The sequence below is a fragment of the Chiloscyllium plagiosum genome, chromosome 15 (assembly GCF_004010195.1).
Source record: "Chiloscyllium plagiosum isolate BGI_BamShark_2017 chromosome 15, ASM401019v2, whole genome shotgun sequence".
Classification (NCBI taxonomy): Eukaryota; Metazoa; Chordata; class Chondrichthyes; order Orectolobiformes; family Hemiscylliidae; genus Chiloscyllium; species Chiloscyllium plagiosum.
In genome coordinates this window covers 63192567-63213095 of record NC_057724.1, presented here as the reverse complement: position 1 = coordinate 63213095, position 20529 = coordinate 63192567, and the positions used below count along the sequence as shown (strand labels likewise).

Here is a 20529-nt window from a genome sequence, read left to right as displayed (position 1 = left end):
ATTTCTGCTTGCTTGCCCTCTTCTAATACTGTGAAAACAAAGTCAAAGTACTCATGTAAGCAAGTCTCCAACTTCCATATAGTTCATTATGGTCAGGCAGACTTCAACCTTAAATTAGCTCTTTGTACCTTCCCTGAATCTCTTTCTCTTAATATATTTACAAACACCTTTGCTGCTAACTTTAATGTCCTTTACTCTTATGTTCAGAAACTGTTTCTTCTATTTATGGATCTCACAACTTGCTGGATGCATTAGTTTTGCTTTTATTAAGACTGTTAATAAATGCTCTTCCTGACCTTGCTTACTAATTCTGGTTGCTAGATTACACAAGTGGAATCTTTGCCTTTCAGGATTATATTTTGGTTTTGTACTATTGGTTTTTATTTTACCCATTAACAATCTACTATGGATAATTCATTCCTTATGTTACAAAAGATTGTCTTGCTTAAACTTTAATCTGTAGTCTGAGACTTGTTACAATTCCAGCTCATGTTATTACTGGAAAAATCTGAACACAGACTGAAATCTGGCTTCATAGATTGTTTTTTGTTTTTAACAAGGTGCTCTTTTACTGAAATATAAACACAATGCTTCAGATCTGATGTTAACAATAAAATAGAATTGGATTATGCAGACTGGAGGCCTGTGACCAGTGGAGTGCCACAAGAATCAGTGCTGGGTCCATTACTTTTCTTCATTTATATAAATGATTTATTTGGATGTGTGCATAAGAGATATAGTTAGTAAGTTTGCAGATGACACCAAATTTGGACAGTGAAGAAGGTTACCTCTGATTACAACGGGATCTTGATCAGATGGGCCAATGGGCTGAGAGGTGGCAGATGGAGTTTAATTTATATAAATGTGAGGTGCTGCATTTTGGGAAAGCAAACCTTAGTAGGACTTATACACTTAATGGTAAGGTCCTGGGGAGTGTTGCTGAGCAAAGAGATATTGGAGTGCAAGTTCATAGCTCCTTGAAAGTGGAGTCACAGATAGATAGGATAGTGAAGGTGGCATTTGGTATGTGTTCCTTTATTGGTCAGAGTGTTGAGTATAGGAATTGGGAGATCATGTTGCGACTGTAACATGGATATTGGTTTGGCCAATTTTGGAATATTGCATGCAATTCTAGTCTCCTTCCTATTGGAAGGATGTTGTGAAACTTGGAAGGGTTCAGAAAAGATTTACAAGGATGTTGCCAGAGTTGGAGGATTTGAGCTATACAGAGAAGTTGAATAGGCTGGGGCTGTTTTCCCAGGATCGTTGGAGGTTGAGGGGTGATCTTATAGGGGCATGAATAGGATAAATAGACAAAGTCTTTTAGGGGTTGGGGGGAGTCCAGGACTAGAAGGCATAGGTTTAGAGTGAGAGGGGAAAGATATAAAAGGGACCTTAGGGGCAACCTTTTCATGCAGAAGGTGGTTTGTGTATGGAATGAACTGCCAGAGGAAGTAGTGGAGGCTAGTACGATTGTAACATATGGATGAGTATATGAATAGGAAGGGTTTGGAAGGATATGGGCTGGGTGCTGGCAGGTGGGACTAGATTGGGTTGGGATATCTGGTCGGCATGGATGAGTTGGACCGAAGGATCTGTTCCTGTGCTGTACATCTCTGTGACTTTATGACTCTAAGAGAAATTAATAAAAGAATACATAATACCAAATTATTTTCATATAACACAAGTTTGAAGATTTTGAAAGACATGATAAAATATAATCCCATTCATTTCAACACAGCCCTTACAGGACTCAAATACCAGAGAGAATTCCCTTATGACATCTATAGGGTTTAACTGAATAGATGTTTCAATTTCTGTTTTTGAAAATCTGATAGCCTCTTTTTTGAGTATTCATACAACTGAGATTAAACTTTCTCAGCTTCAAGTAACTCCTTCAGTATTTTACCAAAACCTTTCTAAAGTCTAGCAATTGTAAACAAAACTCCTTAACCTAAGGTAGCCTATTGCTCAACAATTCTAATCAATTCCCTTTCTTCAGGAGCAACTGTTTGATATAAGCAGGAAACAAAGTGTGGGTGCTTCCTTTAAGTCAAAAAAATTACAATTCCGGATCCTCCTAACTAAAGTCTAATTTCTAACTAAAGTCCAATGAATACACTGATCACTTGGTTCACTTATGGAATTTTTTCCAATGTCAACAAGTTTGCAAAAGCCTCCAAAAACTATCGTATTGTATTTTTTTAAGAAGTCATAGCTTCATAAAATCTTACAAGTTAATAATGTAACCCCTTCAGGCACACAGACCAAAACCTACACACCACTAGTTTGAAATTCAAACTCAAAAATAAATAAATAAATAAATGTCACACTCAATCATACCAAGACCACTACTTGCCAGATATTCCCTGACCAACTATTTCCAAGATATTCCTATCATGTCCATGTCTATTCTCTTGTAAAACAACACTCAAGAACAACACTTTTTAATGCAAATTAAAATCACACAGGGGTTAAAGATGTTCTGATCCCTCAGTTCCCTCCATCATTAAGATGCAGTAGGTGGTGGACAAGGAATTAGGTTAAAATTGTTCAACAAAACTGCCCCATCACATTTTAGACATTAATTGTCCTCATTATTGGAGCTGTACTTCTCCCATTCAATGTTAACGTTTAAATTACCTATTGAACTACATTGCATTCTTATTCACTCATGGAATCGTCCTCTCCATCTCTTCCCCATTGCATAATTGCTATTAGGTGATCTGTGGACAACTCCTACCAGAGTCTTGCATCCCTAGCTGTTCCTTAGCTCTGTTTAATGGTGTTTCCAGTGTCTGATCACCCTTATCAAAATCTTTTCTTTCTACAGCTTTCATTAAGTATTTTATCAATATAGCTATTACTTACATCCTTTCCCAATTTCTCTCTCCTTTCTAAAGATTTGATATATGGCCCTTTATCATGCTCAGTTTGTACCTAGGTCTCTGCAGTCCCATCGTATTGTGGAAGGGCAATCTGTTTGTCAAACTCCATTATTTTATTTCTTATGCTTTTGGGAGTCCTTGCAATCTTCATGATACCTCTAAGACCTTTCCATCATTTTCTCACACTTTCTCACAAAGGAGAAAAATAGAAAATAATCAGCCTGATGATCCTTACCCCAGTGGTTTTATGTTTTTGCCATGAGTAAACGTCTCTGGTATTTCGCTCGTATCGATAAGTAGGAGGAAACGTGATTTCTTCCTCATCTGAGAGATATGGAAAAGAAAATTGAGAACACCATATCACAAGTTTAGAGCCTTTTGTAAGAATGAGAGGGATAGTGTTTCAGCTTTATAACCTTCAGTTTCGACCTGATCCCTGCACACCACCATAATGCCAAGGGAGAATTGAATGGCCTGCAATATCTGCTGTTCCTTTTGCAGTGAATGACAGACAAGGGAGTAGAGGGTTACAGGACAGACTCCTGTAGAAGGGCTTCCTGAAGAAGGGCTTATGCCTGAAACGTCGATTCTCCTGTTCCTTGGATGCTAATTGACCTGCTGCGCTTTTCCAGCAACACATTTTCAGCTCTGATCTCCAGCATCTGCAGCCCTCACTTTCTCTCTACAGAACAGACAAGTAAATGGAGGTGAAACCACAACCTGATCAACCATCATCTTACTGAATGCTGGAATAGGCACAATGATGGTGATAAATGGAATGTCATTGCATGGGTAATCCAAGATCCCAGGTTATGGGTTGGAATATCACCATGGCAGATGGTGAAATTTGAATATGAATACAATATCTGGAATATAAGGATAGCTGCAAGACAGCCACGTAACCAGGGTCAACTTCAATCTAGGGCGGTACAGTTGCTCAGTGGTTCACACTGCTGCCTCACAGAGCCAGGGACCCAGGTTCGATTCCAGCCTTGGATGACTGTCTGTGTGGAGTATGCACATTCTCTCCGTGCCTGCGTGAGTTTCCTTCAGATGCTCCAGTTTCCTCCCACATTCCAAAGATGCGCACATTAGGAGGATTGACAGTGCTAAATTGCAAATAGCATTCAGGGATGTGTAGGCTAGGTGCAATAATCAGAGGTAAATGTACAGTAATAGGGGAATAGGTCTGGATGAGATACTCTTTGGAGGGTTGGTGTGGTCTTGTTAGGCCGAAGGGCCTGTTCCCACACTATAGGGATTCTATTCTAATTGTGGTAAGAACACCCATCTGGTTTGTTAATGCCCTTTAAGGAAAGAAGTTGGCCACAAGAACAGAGAATGCTGGAGAAACTCAGCATATCTTGCAACATCTGTAGAGAGAGAGAAAGAGAGTGAACATTTTGATTCCACAGTGACTCTTCCCCAGAACAGGCTTGAAACACTAACTTTGTTTTGCTCTCCACAGATGTGATCAGTCTTGATGAGTTTTTTGCAGCATTTTCTGTGTTTGTTTCAGATTTCCACCATATTTTGCTTTTTTCACAATGAAATCTGTCTTCCTTTCCTGGTCGACCCTACATGTGACTCCAGACCCATAGCAATGTGGTTGACTTTTAACTACCCTCTGGGCAACCAGGGATGAACAGCAAATGCTGACCAAATCAGCGATGCTCATATCCCATGAAAAAAATCAAAAAAGAATCAAAAATTTTATCCAGCTTTTGGAACCCAACTGAATTTCACATTACCACAATCTTCAGGCTTAACACAGTTTTATTGTACTTTTCCAATTTTAGTGGCATTAGCACTTCAAAAATATTTCTCCCTGGGAAAAAAATATAATTTCGTGATGTGGTGCTGTTTGACATGATGAATTAATCCATTAAATACCAGTCTTTGTCAACAAAATATCTGACTATGCAGCCACCAACTGTCAATAGGACATATGTGGATTTAACATCTGGAGGTTGTTGAAGGGTTGGTGTTGAATTCTACCGAACATTTCCTGTAACTTTGGTGGAAACTCTCCAGAAAACCCAAAGAATTAGTATAAATGCAATTTATGCCATGGTGGTAATTTATGTATTTTACAATAACATGGAAAAATTTAATACATTTGAATCATCAGAAATTTACTTACAGAATTTCAGAAACACCTTTCTTTTCTCTTGCTCCAGGTTCAGTTGGTCTACACTCAATAATGGCTCAAATTCCTTTTTGCTGATGTGACTTAAAATATCCTGAATGATAAAGTATTTGAATTATTTGAAGCTTTTCAGCACTGCATTATCAGCCACTGAGTCTCTCCAAATGATCAACTTATGCTTTAATTTCTTGACCCTCCCATCGTAATTATTTCATCCACTTTCAAATCTCATCCACTGGCTAATTTTCACGGACAGCAGTAGACAAATGGTGCTGTGGAGACAGGGCTGAAAATGGGAGAGATGGTAATTTCCAGTTACCAATTGGTATGCTAGAATGCATATTTCTACCACTTGATTGTTTTGGCACAATCTAGTTTACCAGTAGATAATCTACAATTTAAGGGTGACCATATAGGCCAATTAAAGTCCCTACTAAGGCCCCTCTCCAATGTCAATTAAATTGGAATTCCATCAGTTTGCCATCTTGGGTGCTAAAATATAGATGTAAGCAGTTTCACCAGGAGTTTCCATCCATCTATTTTCTGAAAGGAGATCATGGATGAATATGCTATACACTATCAAAATGAAAGAAATTCCCCATTCTTTCCACTGTAGGCTTCACACCAGCTGCCAATTAGCGTGACTTCTACTGATGCCAGCAGGAAGGCCCAATCCTTTAGACCCACAGGAAAATGGTAATTTTAATAATGTAGTTGGAAGTTATAGCAGTTCTGAGAATTTTACAGAAATGCTGAAATGATAGCTTTTGTAATACCAATGGAAATGATGAACCTGTGGAGCCCAAAGGATTATCTCCATTTATTTTCAAGGAACCCTGTAGCCTTTACTGGATATAACAAAGACACAGCACAGTCAATTGCTCATTGTTCGCCAGACAGGTTTTACTTAGGTTCCATTGCTCCTTCAGGCATAGGTGTTCAGGGTGACAGTCCTAGGCCTGAATAAATCAAGCCTTATGCCCATTAAATAAATAAGATAATTTTACATGATAAGTAATCAGGTCATTTCAAATGCCAGCCCTGGCTGAAAAGGGAAGGAAACCTTGGGTATTCATATCTCATAACTGGAAGATTGAATGGAAAATTATAATTGACTGAGTGCCCAGATTGAGACATCCATAAGTCTCCTCAAGATAAAGTCTGTAAACAGGCAGTTATGAGTACAGAAGAGTATGGGGTGTGTGTGTGTGTGTGTTGGGGGGGGGGGGGGCGAGGTGGGGGAGGTAGGAAGCTATTTAGGGTTGCTAGCTTTTGCTTAATGTATTTTTCTGCCTAAGATAGAGAGAATGTCATTGAATCTATCTGAATGCTGGACTGGTAACTCTACTATCATTGATTGTATGTCCACTATATCCATTCTGTTTATATGATGTATTAGAACTAATGCTCTTCATTAGACTGCATGAAACCTTTCAACTAAATAATTTGTGACTCCCCAACTTGAATTGGATACACAGGACCCATGTGAGTTTGGATTGACCAATTAATTAGGCAGGCAATAATTCTGAAAATTGGCACAAGCATCAAGGAAATAGATTTCTGGAAGAAGAGAGCCAAGGGATATACTGAGAATTCAGGTAGGTCAAATTACAAGAAAACAAAAAATAGAGAATTGGCCTTTTACACTTAGTCCTAAAAAGTCTTATTTTCCTGATATATGGATTCCAATGAAGCAGCAAGGTAATGAACCGTACCTGGATATCCATATCCAGACGATAATTAAGATCTCCAAACCAGAAAATATGGGTGAAGCGCAGAGCAATATCAAATGAGCTGAGCTGCTTATCCCCCAGTGATAACAAACGGAGTATGTCCAAGTAATTCTGGTTTCGCCTAAAACAAAAGATGATGGAAGATTACAGCCAAGGCATCTCAGTCTCAGAAACATAAGCTAAGAAATTCAACTTGTGCCAAAGACATGAAAATGCCCCATGAAATCTTTGGTTTAAATTATTGTCACTCTGAGAGATGCAAAATATCTCCAGTTTGGTGGCAACTATTTGCAGTCCTCCCCATTCCCTCACTCAAATTACCAGCAGGCTTCAGGTAGGAACCAGATGATATATCCAGTTTTCCCTGACTTGATGCTGTCAGAATGATGACACCTGATGCTGAAATTGCCTTGTGTGCCACACTAGTAAACCGAGCTATTTCTGTTCTCACTTTACAACCAATTTTGAAAATAAGGTAAATTTCCTGGATCAGAAGCGCCCAATCGAATGCAATTCTGGTGCCAGAAGTTTTTCCGGTGATGCAAAGTTTGGAAGATTTAAGCCAATTTTACAGCTTTCTCCATGTTGAAGCACTCTGTTGCATTGGTAATAAAGCTAACTGAATGCTATTGCTTTATGAGAAAGTGGCCCAGAGTGGTACTGCCGCCTGCATCACCCATCCATCCTTCCCCTTCACTGAATGTTTGGCCTCGGTGTGATGACAGAAACAACAGAGATCAGGTACTTCAACACAGTAAGAAAAATTTAGACAATGGTTCCTGTCTAGCCTGTTTATGTGAGTCCTTTATTGATCCGGGAAAAAAGATCAGACATCTTTTTCATGTTTTCATCTTGCAAGTTTGTCCATATTGAAAACCTTCATTCTGGTTCCATAGTAAAGACTATTTATCGCTTAAAACACAGCGCAGTTGAATGAGCTGCAAAATTTAAGATCAATTTCACTGTGAACAGGATTCTGTATAGAAAAAGTTAAATTTATGTTATACAACACTCAGATGTCTGAGATGTGTATTGGAGAATGCTGTTTATATGGATATTGCATCTCATTTCGAGAAATGAGAATCAACCCTTCTGACACCAGTAGACACCTTTTATATTCAGACACGCTATCCTTTAAGAATATGGGCATTCACAGACTTAGTCAGCACTGCGACATTTCATTCAGCTGAAAAACAGGAGGCAATTTCCACTTTAACTGGTTCGACCACACACCCGGAGCACATATGAGGAAATATTGCACCACAACCTGTGATTTCTTTTCCATCCATTAACTCTAATAAACAGGAAATTACAGCCTAATGGTATGCAGTTACCTTTGAAAGTCCCACCTTATGTTTCAAGATTGCAAAACATGGTCTGACTTTGTTTACTTGTTTAAATAAATGAATGCATGTACCTGAGGACTTTTTCACTACCAGACGTCAAATGGCAGTTGACAAAACCCAGGGATGTTCCATTAAATAAGAATGAAACCCCAACTGCACCTTTATTACCTGCAGAGAAAAGTAAAACAAGACAAAAAAAAAGTAGGTTTTGGTTAAGCAGTCACAGAAAATGAAACTGTGTTGGAAATGCTGAGCAGACTTTTTTTTAACATCATTTCCACTTTCCTTTCCCGAGAGAAAACAATTGGCGTCCTATGTTACAGACCATCAGTTCAATACTAAATATTGAAAGAACAAGCTGCTTGTGTGGATCACAGCTTTTTCCAGAATACAGGCATTTCAAAAAGACCCAAAGCTTAATTTTGGGCTGGATCAAGGTCTCTCTTTTCACTCATGATTTTGACCAGATTAATATCTAACCCAATGAGCTTTATCCAATTTTTTTGAAAACAGGCAGCGAATATGGACATTAGACAAGAGATTAATTTCAGGTTTATGAATTGAATTTAAATTTTAGCATTTTGAACTCATGACCAAAAGCATTAGCCTGGGCTTCGGATTCCCAGTCTAGTGACATTACCAATAAGCTCCACCAGGGCTTTCCACTCATCTTCCATCAAAGTTAAAATGGGGATTGAAAAGAACAGCTGTGGAAATTGCAGGAATGCCTATCTAACTTTACATAGTTATTTTGAGATAATAAAAAAGCACGCTGATAAATTGTGATTAGTGAAGTGTGTATCATCATTTCAGTCTTTTCACTTTATTCCCATTTCACTCCAGCTCACTTCTAATTTTACTTCCAGAAAAGAATGCTTTCCCATCAACCCGTTCATCTCAGGGCATTTTCTACAACACAATGACTTACCAAACGTATTTGCTATGCCCGTTTTAACACTGGACATGTTGATGTGACTGACTCGGTTCTCATGGTCTGGTTTGATCAACACTGCAATTTTAATACTCCATAATGAATGTGTGGCAATCTATAATACAGATACGTTATTGAGTGGCACAGCAACATAACAGAGAGAATAACAATTGGGTAATCCAGTACACATTTCAGTAAATTCCACCCTTTTTCCATTGACTCAGATCAACTTCAGATCAGTTATGTGACAGTAAGTCAACAATATTCCACCTACTCAAATAGCATAAATACAATTATTGCTGGAATGATACAACTAAAATACACACTATCATCCACAAATATGATTCTAATTGGTGGACAATTGCCAAAAATACTTCATGTTTACGAGGCTGATACTCAGGATGGCAGGATAACTTGATCAGCTTGGTCTGTGTTCACTAGTGTGTAGAAAAATGAGAAGGAAATAAGATTGAAACATATAAAATTTTAACAGATCTTGGGCAGAGAAGATGTTTCCCCTGGTTGGAGTGAATTTTGATCGCATCAAGATGATAGGAATGTCAGAAGTCAGAAGCAGAGGACATGATCCAATTCTGGATTGGCCTCACCTTTGTAGGACTTGGAATTGTGAATCAGCCCATGAGCAGTGCCTGCCAATATCACCCTGCCAAGCGTGCCAATACAGCATGTTTGTTTCCGCTATCCTATTAAATGAGGATTATCAATTTGGTTAGAATGAGTTCTTGTCAATTAAGCATTTGTTCAGATTTCTTGGCACTTCACATCCTATCTCTCTGCATTTAATACAAATTCTCTTTTGTATCTGTAAATAGAAACCTCAAGGAAGCCCACTAATTTAATTCAATTTGATAATTGTGCTGGCTTTCATTTATGATCTGCTTGCATTTCACTACCACCAACTGCTTTCCAATTTGACTGCCAAATTAAAATACAAACAGGTGATAGTATACAATGTGTTATTACTCACAGATTCCTATTATATAAACTGACACATTTTTGTTATGCTATCAAAGTTATCGTCCCTGGAATTTCAGTCCTTACCACTTTGAAGTCTAACTCTGTTACATCTTTTATTCCGGCTCTCAGGAAATCCACCCATTCCTTGTCACCTAGCGAGTTCTCCTGGGTGCCAATCACATAGATATCATGGGGTATAGTGGCTGTTGTTTCATCTCTTGTACGTCCAAGGCCCTTTGACATTAGCCAAGAAGCAATGCTTTTTGGAGGATTAGCAGCACCTGTTAAGTATTTCAAACGATCTTCCATTAATGTCTTGGTCATTTGATTTTTCAGATTAATTTTCCACACTCAAGTGATATTTTTAAAAGGATGGAGATAATTGAAGAGGAGTTTTGCAATTGGTGACAAAAACTCTGATTTACCATCTCAGTTCAATTTCTGCATGAAAAAGGCAAAAATTGGGCTGAGATGGTATATCAAAGTTCTTTTTTGTCGCCAACTGCAAAACTCCTCTTCAATTTTCTCCATCCTTTTAAAAATATCACTTGAGTGCAATTTTCCATTCTCACTGATAGCGTTGACCTGAAACCTACCCAAATTTGTAGCTAAATTTAAGTTGCACAAATGCTGACATTTGAGTTCCAGTAGCATGTCGCCCTGATATTGAGAATGGTAAAACGTCTTAACTGTTTATAGGTGACTCAAACCAGTATCAGAAAATTGTTGCAGTATTGGTGGACTTGCCTAGTTGAGTCAGCTCCAACAACACTCAAGAAACTTGACATCACTGAGGACAAAGCAGCATACTTGATTGGCATCTTATCCAAAAGCACCAATGCTCAGTAGAAATGGTGTGTACCCTTCTACTAAATGCATTGCAGAACTTACCATGGCATTTTAGACAGCACCTTGTAAATCCATGATTACTGCCAACTAAAAGGACAAGGACAGTAGGTACATGGAAACGACACCACCTGAATGTTCCCCTCCAAATCAGTCACCATCTTGACTTAGAAATATATCACTGTGCCTTCATTGTCTCTGAACTCGCTCCCTAACAGCATTGTACGTATATCTACACCAAATGGATTACAGCAATGCCGCATCCCATGAATGAATATAAATAAAAGGTTTCTAATTTTTTAAAAAAAGTATCACGCCTATGGAATTATTAAAGTATTTTCTATTTCTAAAAGAAACAAACTTGCTGCCTGATTAGATCCTGCTCCCTCCAATACACCCTTGCAATCTCACTGATGTCACACCCATGCAAAACAAACTTATTCTCTTTAAAGCAACATGGAGAATTGACAATCTGTATTGTGACAAGATGGAGTGAAGAGGATCAAGTGGTCTCTCTCATTGTCTGGGGATAAAAGTGGAATTTCACAAGGATGGAAAGAGGATGCTTTTTTGGACAAGAGGTGGACAATGTAAATGACTACTTTGGAACACATCTTTGAGAACACATTAAAAATGTAACTGATTTTCCCTACAGATTTAACAGCTGATATTGTCAATGCCTAAAGAAACTAATGCATAATAATCACACAGACTTGATGACAGCAGAATAAAAATAGCCAGTTACAGGGTGAGGCTAAAGCATACTCTCGCAAGAAAATGCGAAGACTGAGAATCAAACCCCACTGTGTGCCTGTGTTAATGTTGCCAAGGAACCATTCATGTGGACAGTAGGAGAATTGATAGCACAGCCCTTGACAGAAGCCAGCTTGTGATAAGAAATATTAATGAACACATATCTTGACAAGCAATTTCACAAGTATCTTCTCAGTCAGACAAAGCAATCACAGAAGCAAGAGATTCCACATACCTAAGGAAGAGCCCTGCATAGTGTCTGTGAAAAGATAGAGTAATGGGCCAGCCTTTTACATAAGGCTTGTAGAATGAAGCCTGATCTTCACTACAGAGAACTCAGCTGTTACTTTGAATAGAAGAGAAATGTGCTGTTGCAAGAAGTGTGCTACCAGGAACTTCCAACCTGTATTTTCTTCAGTGATCCAAAAATCAGACATGTAATACTTTCAACTTCTATTTTGTAAGACAAGAGCCATAGTGACTTTATGAACTTTATAAAAACCTACTTCTTTCACAATCATCTTTTCTTGTATGCATGACTCTTATGAATGTAAGAGTGAATGCTGTTGCAAAAGCATTCCACATGATGAAAAATATACATTTACTGTTTCTTTTGTTAAACTTATGAGTAAATTGGTCTTGTGCATGCATTTGAGGAACACAGTGTTCAAGAGGTGAAAAGACTTCTTTCTTTCTGTGGTTAGTATAGAAGTAGAAAATAAACAGAAAACCATCCTGTTGTCTCTACACTGTTCATAATACTGGCAAGGAGTATTCGTCTTCATGTGCAAGCAGCTTGCATCTAGATTAGACTGGTCTAGGAACCGATCCAGGAACGCCATCCCTAGGAATACATGCAGCCCATTGCACATACAGCATAATTCTCTGGTACAGTGTTTTTCTGGGTGTGCACAATCCTTCAATAGGAGAAAGTGAGGTCTGCAGATGCTGGAGATCAAAGTTGAAACTTTATTGCTGGAACAGCACAGCAGGTCAGGCAGCATCCAGGGAACAGGAGATTCGACGTTTCGGGCACAGGCCCTTCTTCAGGAACAATCCTTCAATAACTTACCCATGTTCCAGGTTCCAATAAAGATGGATATCATGTCTGGTTCATCCTGCTGAGAGTGTATGTTCTTCATAAGCTGAAGGAGCTGACAGAAAGCTTCACGCTTCTGCAGGGAAAAGATTCAGGAGCGTAATTATTAGAATGATAAAAACTTTCGCATAATCCACAAGAGCAGCAAAAACGATGACCACCTTTATGAAATGCACAAGTCAGCTTCATACTCACCGGAGAAAATAATAATGGCCACAACATATCAAGAACATAGGAACTGGACTAAGTTATTCAGCTCATTCAGCCTGCTCCACCGTGATATGATCATGTCTAATCAAACACTTCAATGCCATTTTGCCACCTTATCCCAATAACCTTTATGCTATTGGTAATCAGAAATCTATCAATCTCTACTTCAGCATACTCAAACATTGGATTTCCACAGACTGAACACCAAAATTCAGAACTCTGACTAAAATAAAATGGCTTCATCTTGGACCTAAGTATTATCCCCCATAGTTTTAATTTCTGACCCATGGTTTTTCATTTCCAAACCAGGGGAAACATCTTACCTGTATGTCCCCTGCCTGTTCTTCTAAGAATTTTGCAGGTTTCAATGAGATCTCTTCTCATTCTTAAATCTCTTGAGAATACAAGGCCAGTTTACTTAATTTCCCCTCCACACCCTCCATCCTGGGAACAATCAGAGTCATAAAGTGGCACAGCACAGAAATGGACGCATCGGACCAACTCATTCATGCCAACCAGATATCCTAAATTAATCTGGTTCCATTTGCCAGCATTTGGCTCATATTGCTCCAAACCCTTCCTATTCATGTACCCACCCAGATGCCTTTTAATTGCTGTAATTATACCAACCTCCACCACTTCCTCTGGCAGCTCATTCCACATACGCACCACCCTCTGTGTGAAAAAGTTGCCCTTTAGGTCCCTTTCCCCTCTCACTCTAAATCTGTACTATCTAATTTAGGAGTACCCAACCCAGAGAAAAAACCTTGTGTTTTACCTTATCTGTGCCCCTCATGATTTTACAAACCTCTTTAAGGGCATCCCTCAGCCTCCAATACTCCAGGGAAAACAGCCCTCGCCTATTCAACCTCTCCCTATCCCTCAAATCCTCCAACCCTGGCAACATTCTTGTCAGTCTTTCCTGAACCTTTCAAAGTTTCACAACATCGTTCTATAGCAGGGAATTCAGTGCAGCAGTCCAAATGTGGTCTAACTAATGTCCTGTACAGCTGAAACATGATCTTCCAACTCCTATACTCAATGCACTGACCAATAAAGGCAAATGTATCAAACACCTTCTTTACTGCCCTATCTACCTGTGCCTCCATCTTCAACGAACTTTGAACCTGCACCTCGTGGTCTCTTTGTTCAGCAACAATTCCAAGGGCCCTACCATTAAGTGTCTAATTCCTGCCCTGATTTGCCTTACCAAATGCAATACTTCACATTTATCTAAGTTAAACTTCCTCTGTCATTACATTCCATCTGTGAAAATATGCTTCTGAGGTACGGAGACCAAAAGTGTACACAACATTCCAAGTGTAGTCCTCACCTATTTTACATGTCCTCCCTCACTGAAGTTACACCTGTCAGGGGCAGGTGGAATGCAGCTCTTCAACATGATTTACAATTGATGGTATTCCCATAAACTGTCCCCTTGACCCTTTGGTTGCAGGAAGTCCTGAGAGGCTTCACAAAGCTTGGCAATGTGGATAGTACAGGCTACAGCTACACCATAGTAAATATAGAAATTTATTGGTTGCTGGTGAATATTGGTTATGGAAAATGCTGCAATTATCATTCCACAACTTTTAAGATTGATTTGAATGCAATTGTAAATTCACGATGTGAACAAAAGTTGCCTGAAATGGAAAGAAGTCTCCAACTATTTAGCAATGACTTCTTCTATTTGATAATGAATTTTTAAAATATTCTATTTATGCAAGTAACCAGAAAACACACCTTACGTTTCTACAGAGTTTTTCACAGGCACCAGGTGTCTCAAAATACACTACAGTTAATAACGGATTTTTGATTTGCAGTCGCTATTATAATTTAGGAAACACAACAGCTGATATGCACACAGCAAATTCCCAGAAACTGTAATGTGATCTGTTTTGGTGATGTTGATTGAGATTTACATATCAATCGGGGGAATCTTCTGCATAAAAGAACAGAAATGGCTGGAGAAACTCACAGGTCTAGCAGCATCTGTGGAGAGAAAGTAGAGTCAATGTTTCAGGTCCAGTGATCCTTCTTCAGAACTCTGAATCTGTAATGTTGCCTCTGCTTTCTCTCCAGAATGCTGCCATACCTTCTGCGTTTCACTAGCAATTTCTGCTTTTGTTTCAGATTTCCAGCATCCAAAATGTTTTGTTTTTTGTTCAGCTCTTCTGCATAACCGTGTTGTCAAATCTCTTACATGCACCCTAGCAGGCAAGTGAATCCTGATTTTAACTTTTCTCTGAAAGATTACACCTCTGACAGGGCAGCATTCCTTGGGTACATGAGCATTTATGTGTTATGATGTAGACTAGAGTGCAAGCAACTGAGCCCCTATTCAACACAAGTTACTCATGACTTACCCGTGCGTTTTCAAAAATGAAATCCCTCTGCTGATTTTTCTGATTTTCTTTGTCAGTCACAATCTGTAGTGTGTTTGGTGTGCTCTGATATTTAACCAATTGCAAAACTGTAAAGCAAAGAGATTTAAGGGGAAAGTCAATGCTCTATATTTATCATCAGCTTACAGAGCAGCCTTAGAAAGGAAATCTAAAGGTGTCTCATCTCTCCAGCCTAGAACATAAATCTCTGACAGGAGATCTTATAGAGGGATATAGTATTAGATCATTACAGGTATAGAGGAACCCAACTCAAAATATTAAAATAAATTCTGAGAGTAAAGCAAGAAATTATGGTTTCAAGTTGATATCAAGAAATTCTGCTTTCACATAGAGAGATTAATGTGTGAAACAGATGTCTGGATAAACTGAAACAAAATTTGTAAAAAAAATGATATGACTCAACATAGGGCTATCAGAATGAATAGGTTAAAAACGGATAAACATAACTTCTTTCTGCGGAACTAGGCAGTTTACAATCATCTGTGCTCAATATTGAGTTTAACACTCGCAAATTGTGAACCCATTCCTTCCCTTCCTTTTTGCTTTACTTGTTACATTCTCTGTCACGTTTGGTCTCCTCCCCCAACCCCAATGGGACTGTCTGTTCTTTCCAATCTGGCAGGTGGACACACCATAGTTCTGCCTTTCTCACATTCAGATCACTTTTTGAACTATCAACATCCTTTCTCCCCCCACCACTCCAATCCCCTCTGTCCCACTATTGCATAAATACCGCCCTGTCAACATTCACTTCAGCTCCGATCAAAAGTGACCTAGACTTGAAACATTTGCTGGCTTTGTTTCCATGGATGCTGTCTGACTTGCTGTGATTTCCAGCACTTTTTGCTTTCAGTTCAGATTCCAGCATATGTAATAATTTGCTCCTAACTTGAAACCTTGATGCTTTGAATTTTCCCTTAAATATTTTTAATATGATAAAAATGCTAAATAAGAAGTGCATAGACTGCAGCCACCAATGAAGACTGAGCAGAAGACTAGATCCTGGGATACTCCAGTTCTGAGGAAGGATCACTCGACCTGAAACGTTAACTCTGATTACTCTCCACAGATGCTGCAGAACATCTGAGCCTTTCCAGTGATTTGTGTGTTTGTTGTTGAGGATCGATACTGGGCTTGACTAATAACCGATTCTCCTTACTCTTATCATTTGAAATAGATTCCTCAGGTGATCCGGCAGCTTTCTTTGAGATTTGAAGTTTTCCCCCATCCACATCAACACTCAATGTATATTTCTGAGTCTTTCCAAGCTTTACCTAAAATGTAAGAAGAAACAGATAGTGTTAGCTGAGCAAGATCATTTCACATGACCATTAAGATCCTTCTTTGTCTCATTTGCTGAGTTTGTGACAAAAATTGCATTGCTCATGTCATCCTGTGAAGGATTCGATTTGATTGATGCATTATGATGAATTAGTTGATCTCAGCCAGAATTAATAACAGAAGTTTAGGCAGCATGAAAATCAGTTGGGGCTCCAACTTCTGCTCAGCATCCAGTGACCTCTGCTTTGAGCAATATCTGAAGGGAGATTCAGGATAATGGTCAACAGAAAGGTTTATACAGGCTGATGGTGTAAACATCCTGAACTCACAAAAGAAAAAAAAGATCAGTTGTGCACAGATCAGAGAGCTTGTGAAGTTTTAACTCTGCCAAAGTTTTGTACCTTTTAGGGTAAGAGAGTTCAATAGGGTAAATGATCATCCTCCGCATAAAAAGAGACTTTGAAATGTCCACAGCATAATAGTGCATGTGCTCATTATGCCGAGGTCCACCCATGATTGCATGATTTCAAGATTATGGCCATGTTACATTGAAGACATGTTGAAAGGTTTCTGTAACTCTTCCCATGGACAAACACCATAACAAAGAATTGGAATAAAATTTTGATAATTTGGAGTAATAGACTGGAGTAAAATCAGAGACCGTGAGATGTAACCTGTCTGTCCTATCCTCGAACAGCAGAGACACTGAATAGCATTAGGAGAAGGGTAGAGACAAGCAGGCAATATGTTACAAACTGCTTTTACATTAAGAGATTTTCTTCTAAACAGCCTTGCTTCACACCTGATCCAAGCTTAATGTAATAACAGGAGATAAATACTCCATTCCTCATGGCTTCAATTTCTTCCATGATAAAAACTTATGCATTAGAACTTGCATTTGCTTAAAAAAAAGGAAAGCTTTTTCTCTTTTACCTCGAAGCTCTGGATTGGGATGGGTTTGGATGCATTCCTGCCATTGTTTTCAGGAGATGTTAAGTGAACAGGTAATTCCACCCTGTTTGTGATCATCATATGCTGCAACCCCTTCAACACCTGTCAACAAACAAAAGTACAGTGAATGAAGCCCACCTGAACTTTGTCTCGGGAATACAAATAGATCATCTGTATCTTTTCATATTTTGGCAATGATGCATAAGCAATGACAGTTTGCTGGTATTGTTAAAGAGCAAAAGAATATGGGAAGGACATTCTAAAGGTTCCAGGTTAACTGAAATTGGTAGACAGTGCAAGGAAGGAATGCTAACAGAATAACATTTCAGAAATCAATCATATGACCTCACCCAGCTCCAAGATAACCCTTGGTTCCTCAATGCTCATTGTTGACATTCCCCATCAGTGACAGGATACAATGTCCAGTGGTCAGAGAACTGTGCTAACAACCTACAGTTTGCAAGCTTAAATTCTGCCCAGGAAGGCAATGTATTTGGCTGTGAAACAAGTCTGTATGTTGGACAGACCTTCTGACTCACAAATGTCCTTGTACAAGGGAACCTTCCTGTCCCATCCAGTCCAGCCTACATGTGATATGAGAGAGTTTTCATCAGGAACATTTTCCTTATAAACTTCATCAACTGCAACGTATCCAAAATGTAACTATTTATATCTTGTCCTACAGTGGTGCATGAATTTTGCCAGCAAAGCAAGTTAAACCTCTCCCAGCTGCCAGTGGGTCCCCCAGTCACATGATTCCAATCACAGAAACATTTATCTTTGGTTTTCTTGCCATCCCACCCAAGTATCTGCAAGAAATCGAGAAGTGCCATCAGAAGCCATGGAAGATAAAGGGCTCATTATACTTTTACACTGAGGATTGCAATAGGGTGGGTGGGTAAACAGCCATGTCATAGTGATGTGAGATCACATGGAACTGGAGCCCATGTTTGTAGGGTCCCAGCAGGATTCCCTCCCTTCCCATGCTGGAATGATGAGAGGAGATTCAACTGAGGTAAAAATGATGCTAAGGAGGATTGGCGTTGATGCTATGGTCAAGAAAGTACAACAATATATCTACTTTCTCAGGAGGCTAAGGAAATTTGGCATGTGCACAAAGACTATGATCAATTTGTATAGATGCACAATAGAAAGTATCCCATCTGGATGCATCATGGCTTGGTCTGGCAACTGCTTTGCCCAGAACCATAAGAAACTACAGAGAGTTGAGAAAACAGTCCAGTACATCACACAAGCCAACCTTCTATCCACTGACTCCATCTATACTTCTCACTGCTCAAGAACTCTGCCAATATAATAAAAGGCCCATCCCACCCTGGTTATTATCTCTTCAAACCTCTTCCCTCAGGTGGAAGACACAAAAACTTAAACACACACAGATTCAAGAACAGTTTCTTCCCCACTGTTAATAGACTCCTGAACGTACCTTTCAAGTTTTAAATTTAATGTTGATCTCTCTCCTCGTTCACTTTCTCTGCAGCCATAACATTGTACTCTTTGCTCTGTTCTATTTCCCTAATGCACTTTGCATGGCACAATCTGCATATACTGCACACAAAACAAAATTTTTCACTGTACCTCGGTACATGTGACAATAACGAATCAAATCAAAGTAGCTGTAGAAAGGATAGTTCCCTTTGTTGGTCAAATTAGAATGCTGGAACAAGAGATCATGTTTCAAACTGAGACAAGGTGGAATCTCGTCTCTCAAAGGGTTGTGAATCTGTGGAATTTAAGTCAAAAATCTGTTTGATTCTTAAAGCAGCACCATCTTCATGACATAACATCATGGAAAATCATTTCTTTCCAACTTGCTTACAAAACTATAGTGAGATACAATAAATATCAAAATGAGTTATTGACTACCTAACTGGGATATAAACTGATAACTATATTTTCTGGTTCTTTTCATTTCCCAAATATGAAGAATAGTTTTTTAAACCATTTCCTAATTGATAGAGATCCTTTAAAGAAGTTGCCATTTTGAAGAAAATCTACAATGTCCCCACTGCAACACAACTGCTTCTTAATATCGCATTGTTGTGGCCTGTCCAAATGAGACAGCACATTGGTATCAACATTGCTGATTCTGTCTTGCTCTGCCACTATGACCTCTATTTTCATAATCGACAACCCTACATTTAACTCTGAGCTCCTGATCTCAGTCCACTACCTCATATGCATCCTTTCCTCCTTTTGCCCTATCATAGAAAATAGGAGCAGGAGTAAGCCATTGGCCTTTTGAGCCTGCTTCTATTGGAGATTCATGCATCAATGGCAATCATACCTTCAACCAGGTAAATCATATTCTTCATCTAGAATTCCTCGTCTAAGCCATTCCACCCCTCCAAACTCCACCCCTTCCTCCTTACAAATTCACACCTTTTCCTGAGTGTTTGGTCACACACCTTAAGCTCACTTTATTTTAGCCAATGTTTCTCACACCTTTCTGAAGAATTTTTATATCCTGATCCTCCATTAAAGACATTATGTAAATGCAAGATGTTGCTGAAAGGTAAGCAGAAATAGGAATCAGACTGTGTGCACTCAAGCTCATTTCTTACTTCGTACAGCCTGAAGAGAGAGGAACCTTTCATTTGACTGGATATAAAAGATGAAAGTTTAATATACTAGCCCATGAAACAATTCACCAGCCCCAATACAGTCTCAAATCGGATATGGATTCTGTACCCTTTCTTCCATGTTCGGCAGCAAATTGCCCAGATTTTTAATTTTACTGATGAGGATTTCCAGCTCATTAGAACCACTTGGACTGAGAGGCTCCTGTGAAAATCAAAACATGAGTTATTAAACATTGGACATAAAAAAACTTTGGATTCCAAGTTTTTTCTTCTAATTTAATCAACGATAGGGCATGATCATGTCATGGACAACAACCCAGAAGTAAACGTTGACAAATTGATGTGAAACCTCAAAT

General features: G+C 38.9%; 1 protein-coding gene across 1 annotated transcript in view; it reads right to left on the bottom strand.

The window, feature by feature from the left end:
* The window catches only part of LOC122557387 (phosphatidylinositol 3,4,5-trisphosphate 5-phosphatase 2-like), a 146769-nt gene that overhangs the window by 29341 nt on the left and 96899 nt on the right, over positions 1–20529 (bottom strand). The window contains exons 8-18 of the mRNA XM_043705046.1: positions 20283–20375; positions 17553–17672; positions 16498–16612; positions 15300–15406; positions 12697–12799; positions 10110–10306; positions 9045–9162; positions 8188–8284; positions 6753–6891; positions 5032–5131; positions 3124–3212 (exon numbers count right to left, since the gene is read on the bottom strand). Coding sequence (XP_043560981.1) covers positions 3124–3212; positions 5032–5131; positions 6753–6891; positions 8188–8284; positions 9045–9162; positions 10110–10306; positions 12697–12799; positions 15300–15406; positions 16498–16612; positions 17553–17672; positions 20283–20375 — 1278 coding nt within the window. The remainder of the gene's footprint in view (positions 1–3123; positions 3213–5031; positions 5132–6752; positions 6892–8187; positions 8285–9044; positions 9163–10109; positions 10307–12696; positions 12800–15299; positions 15407–16497; positions 16613–17552; positions 17673–20282; positions 20376–20529) is intronic.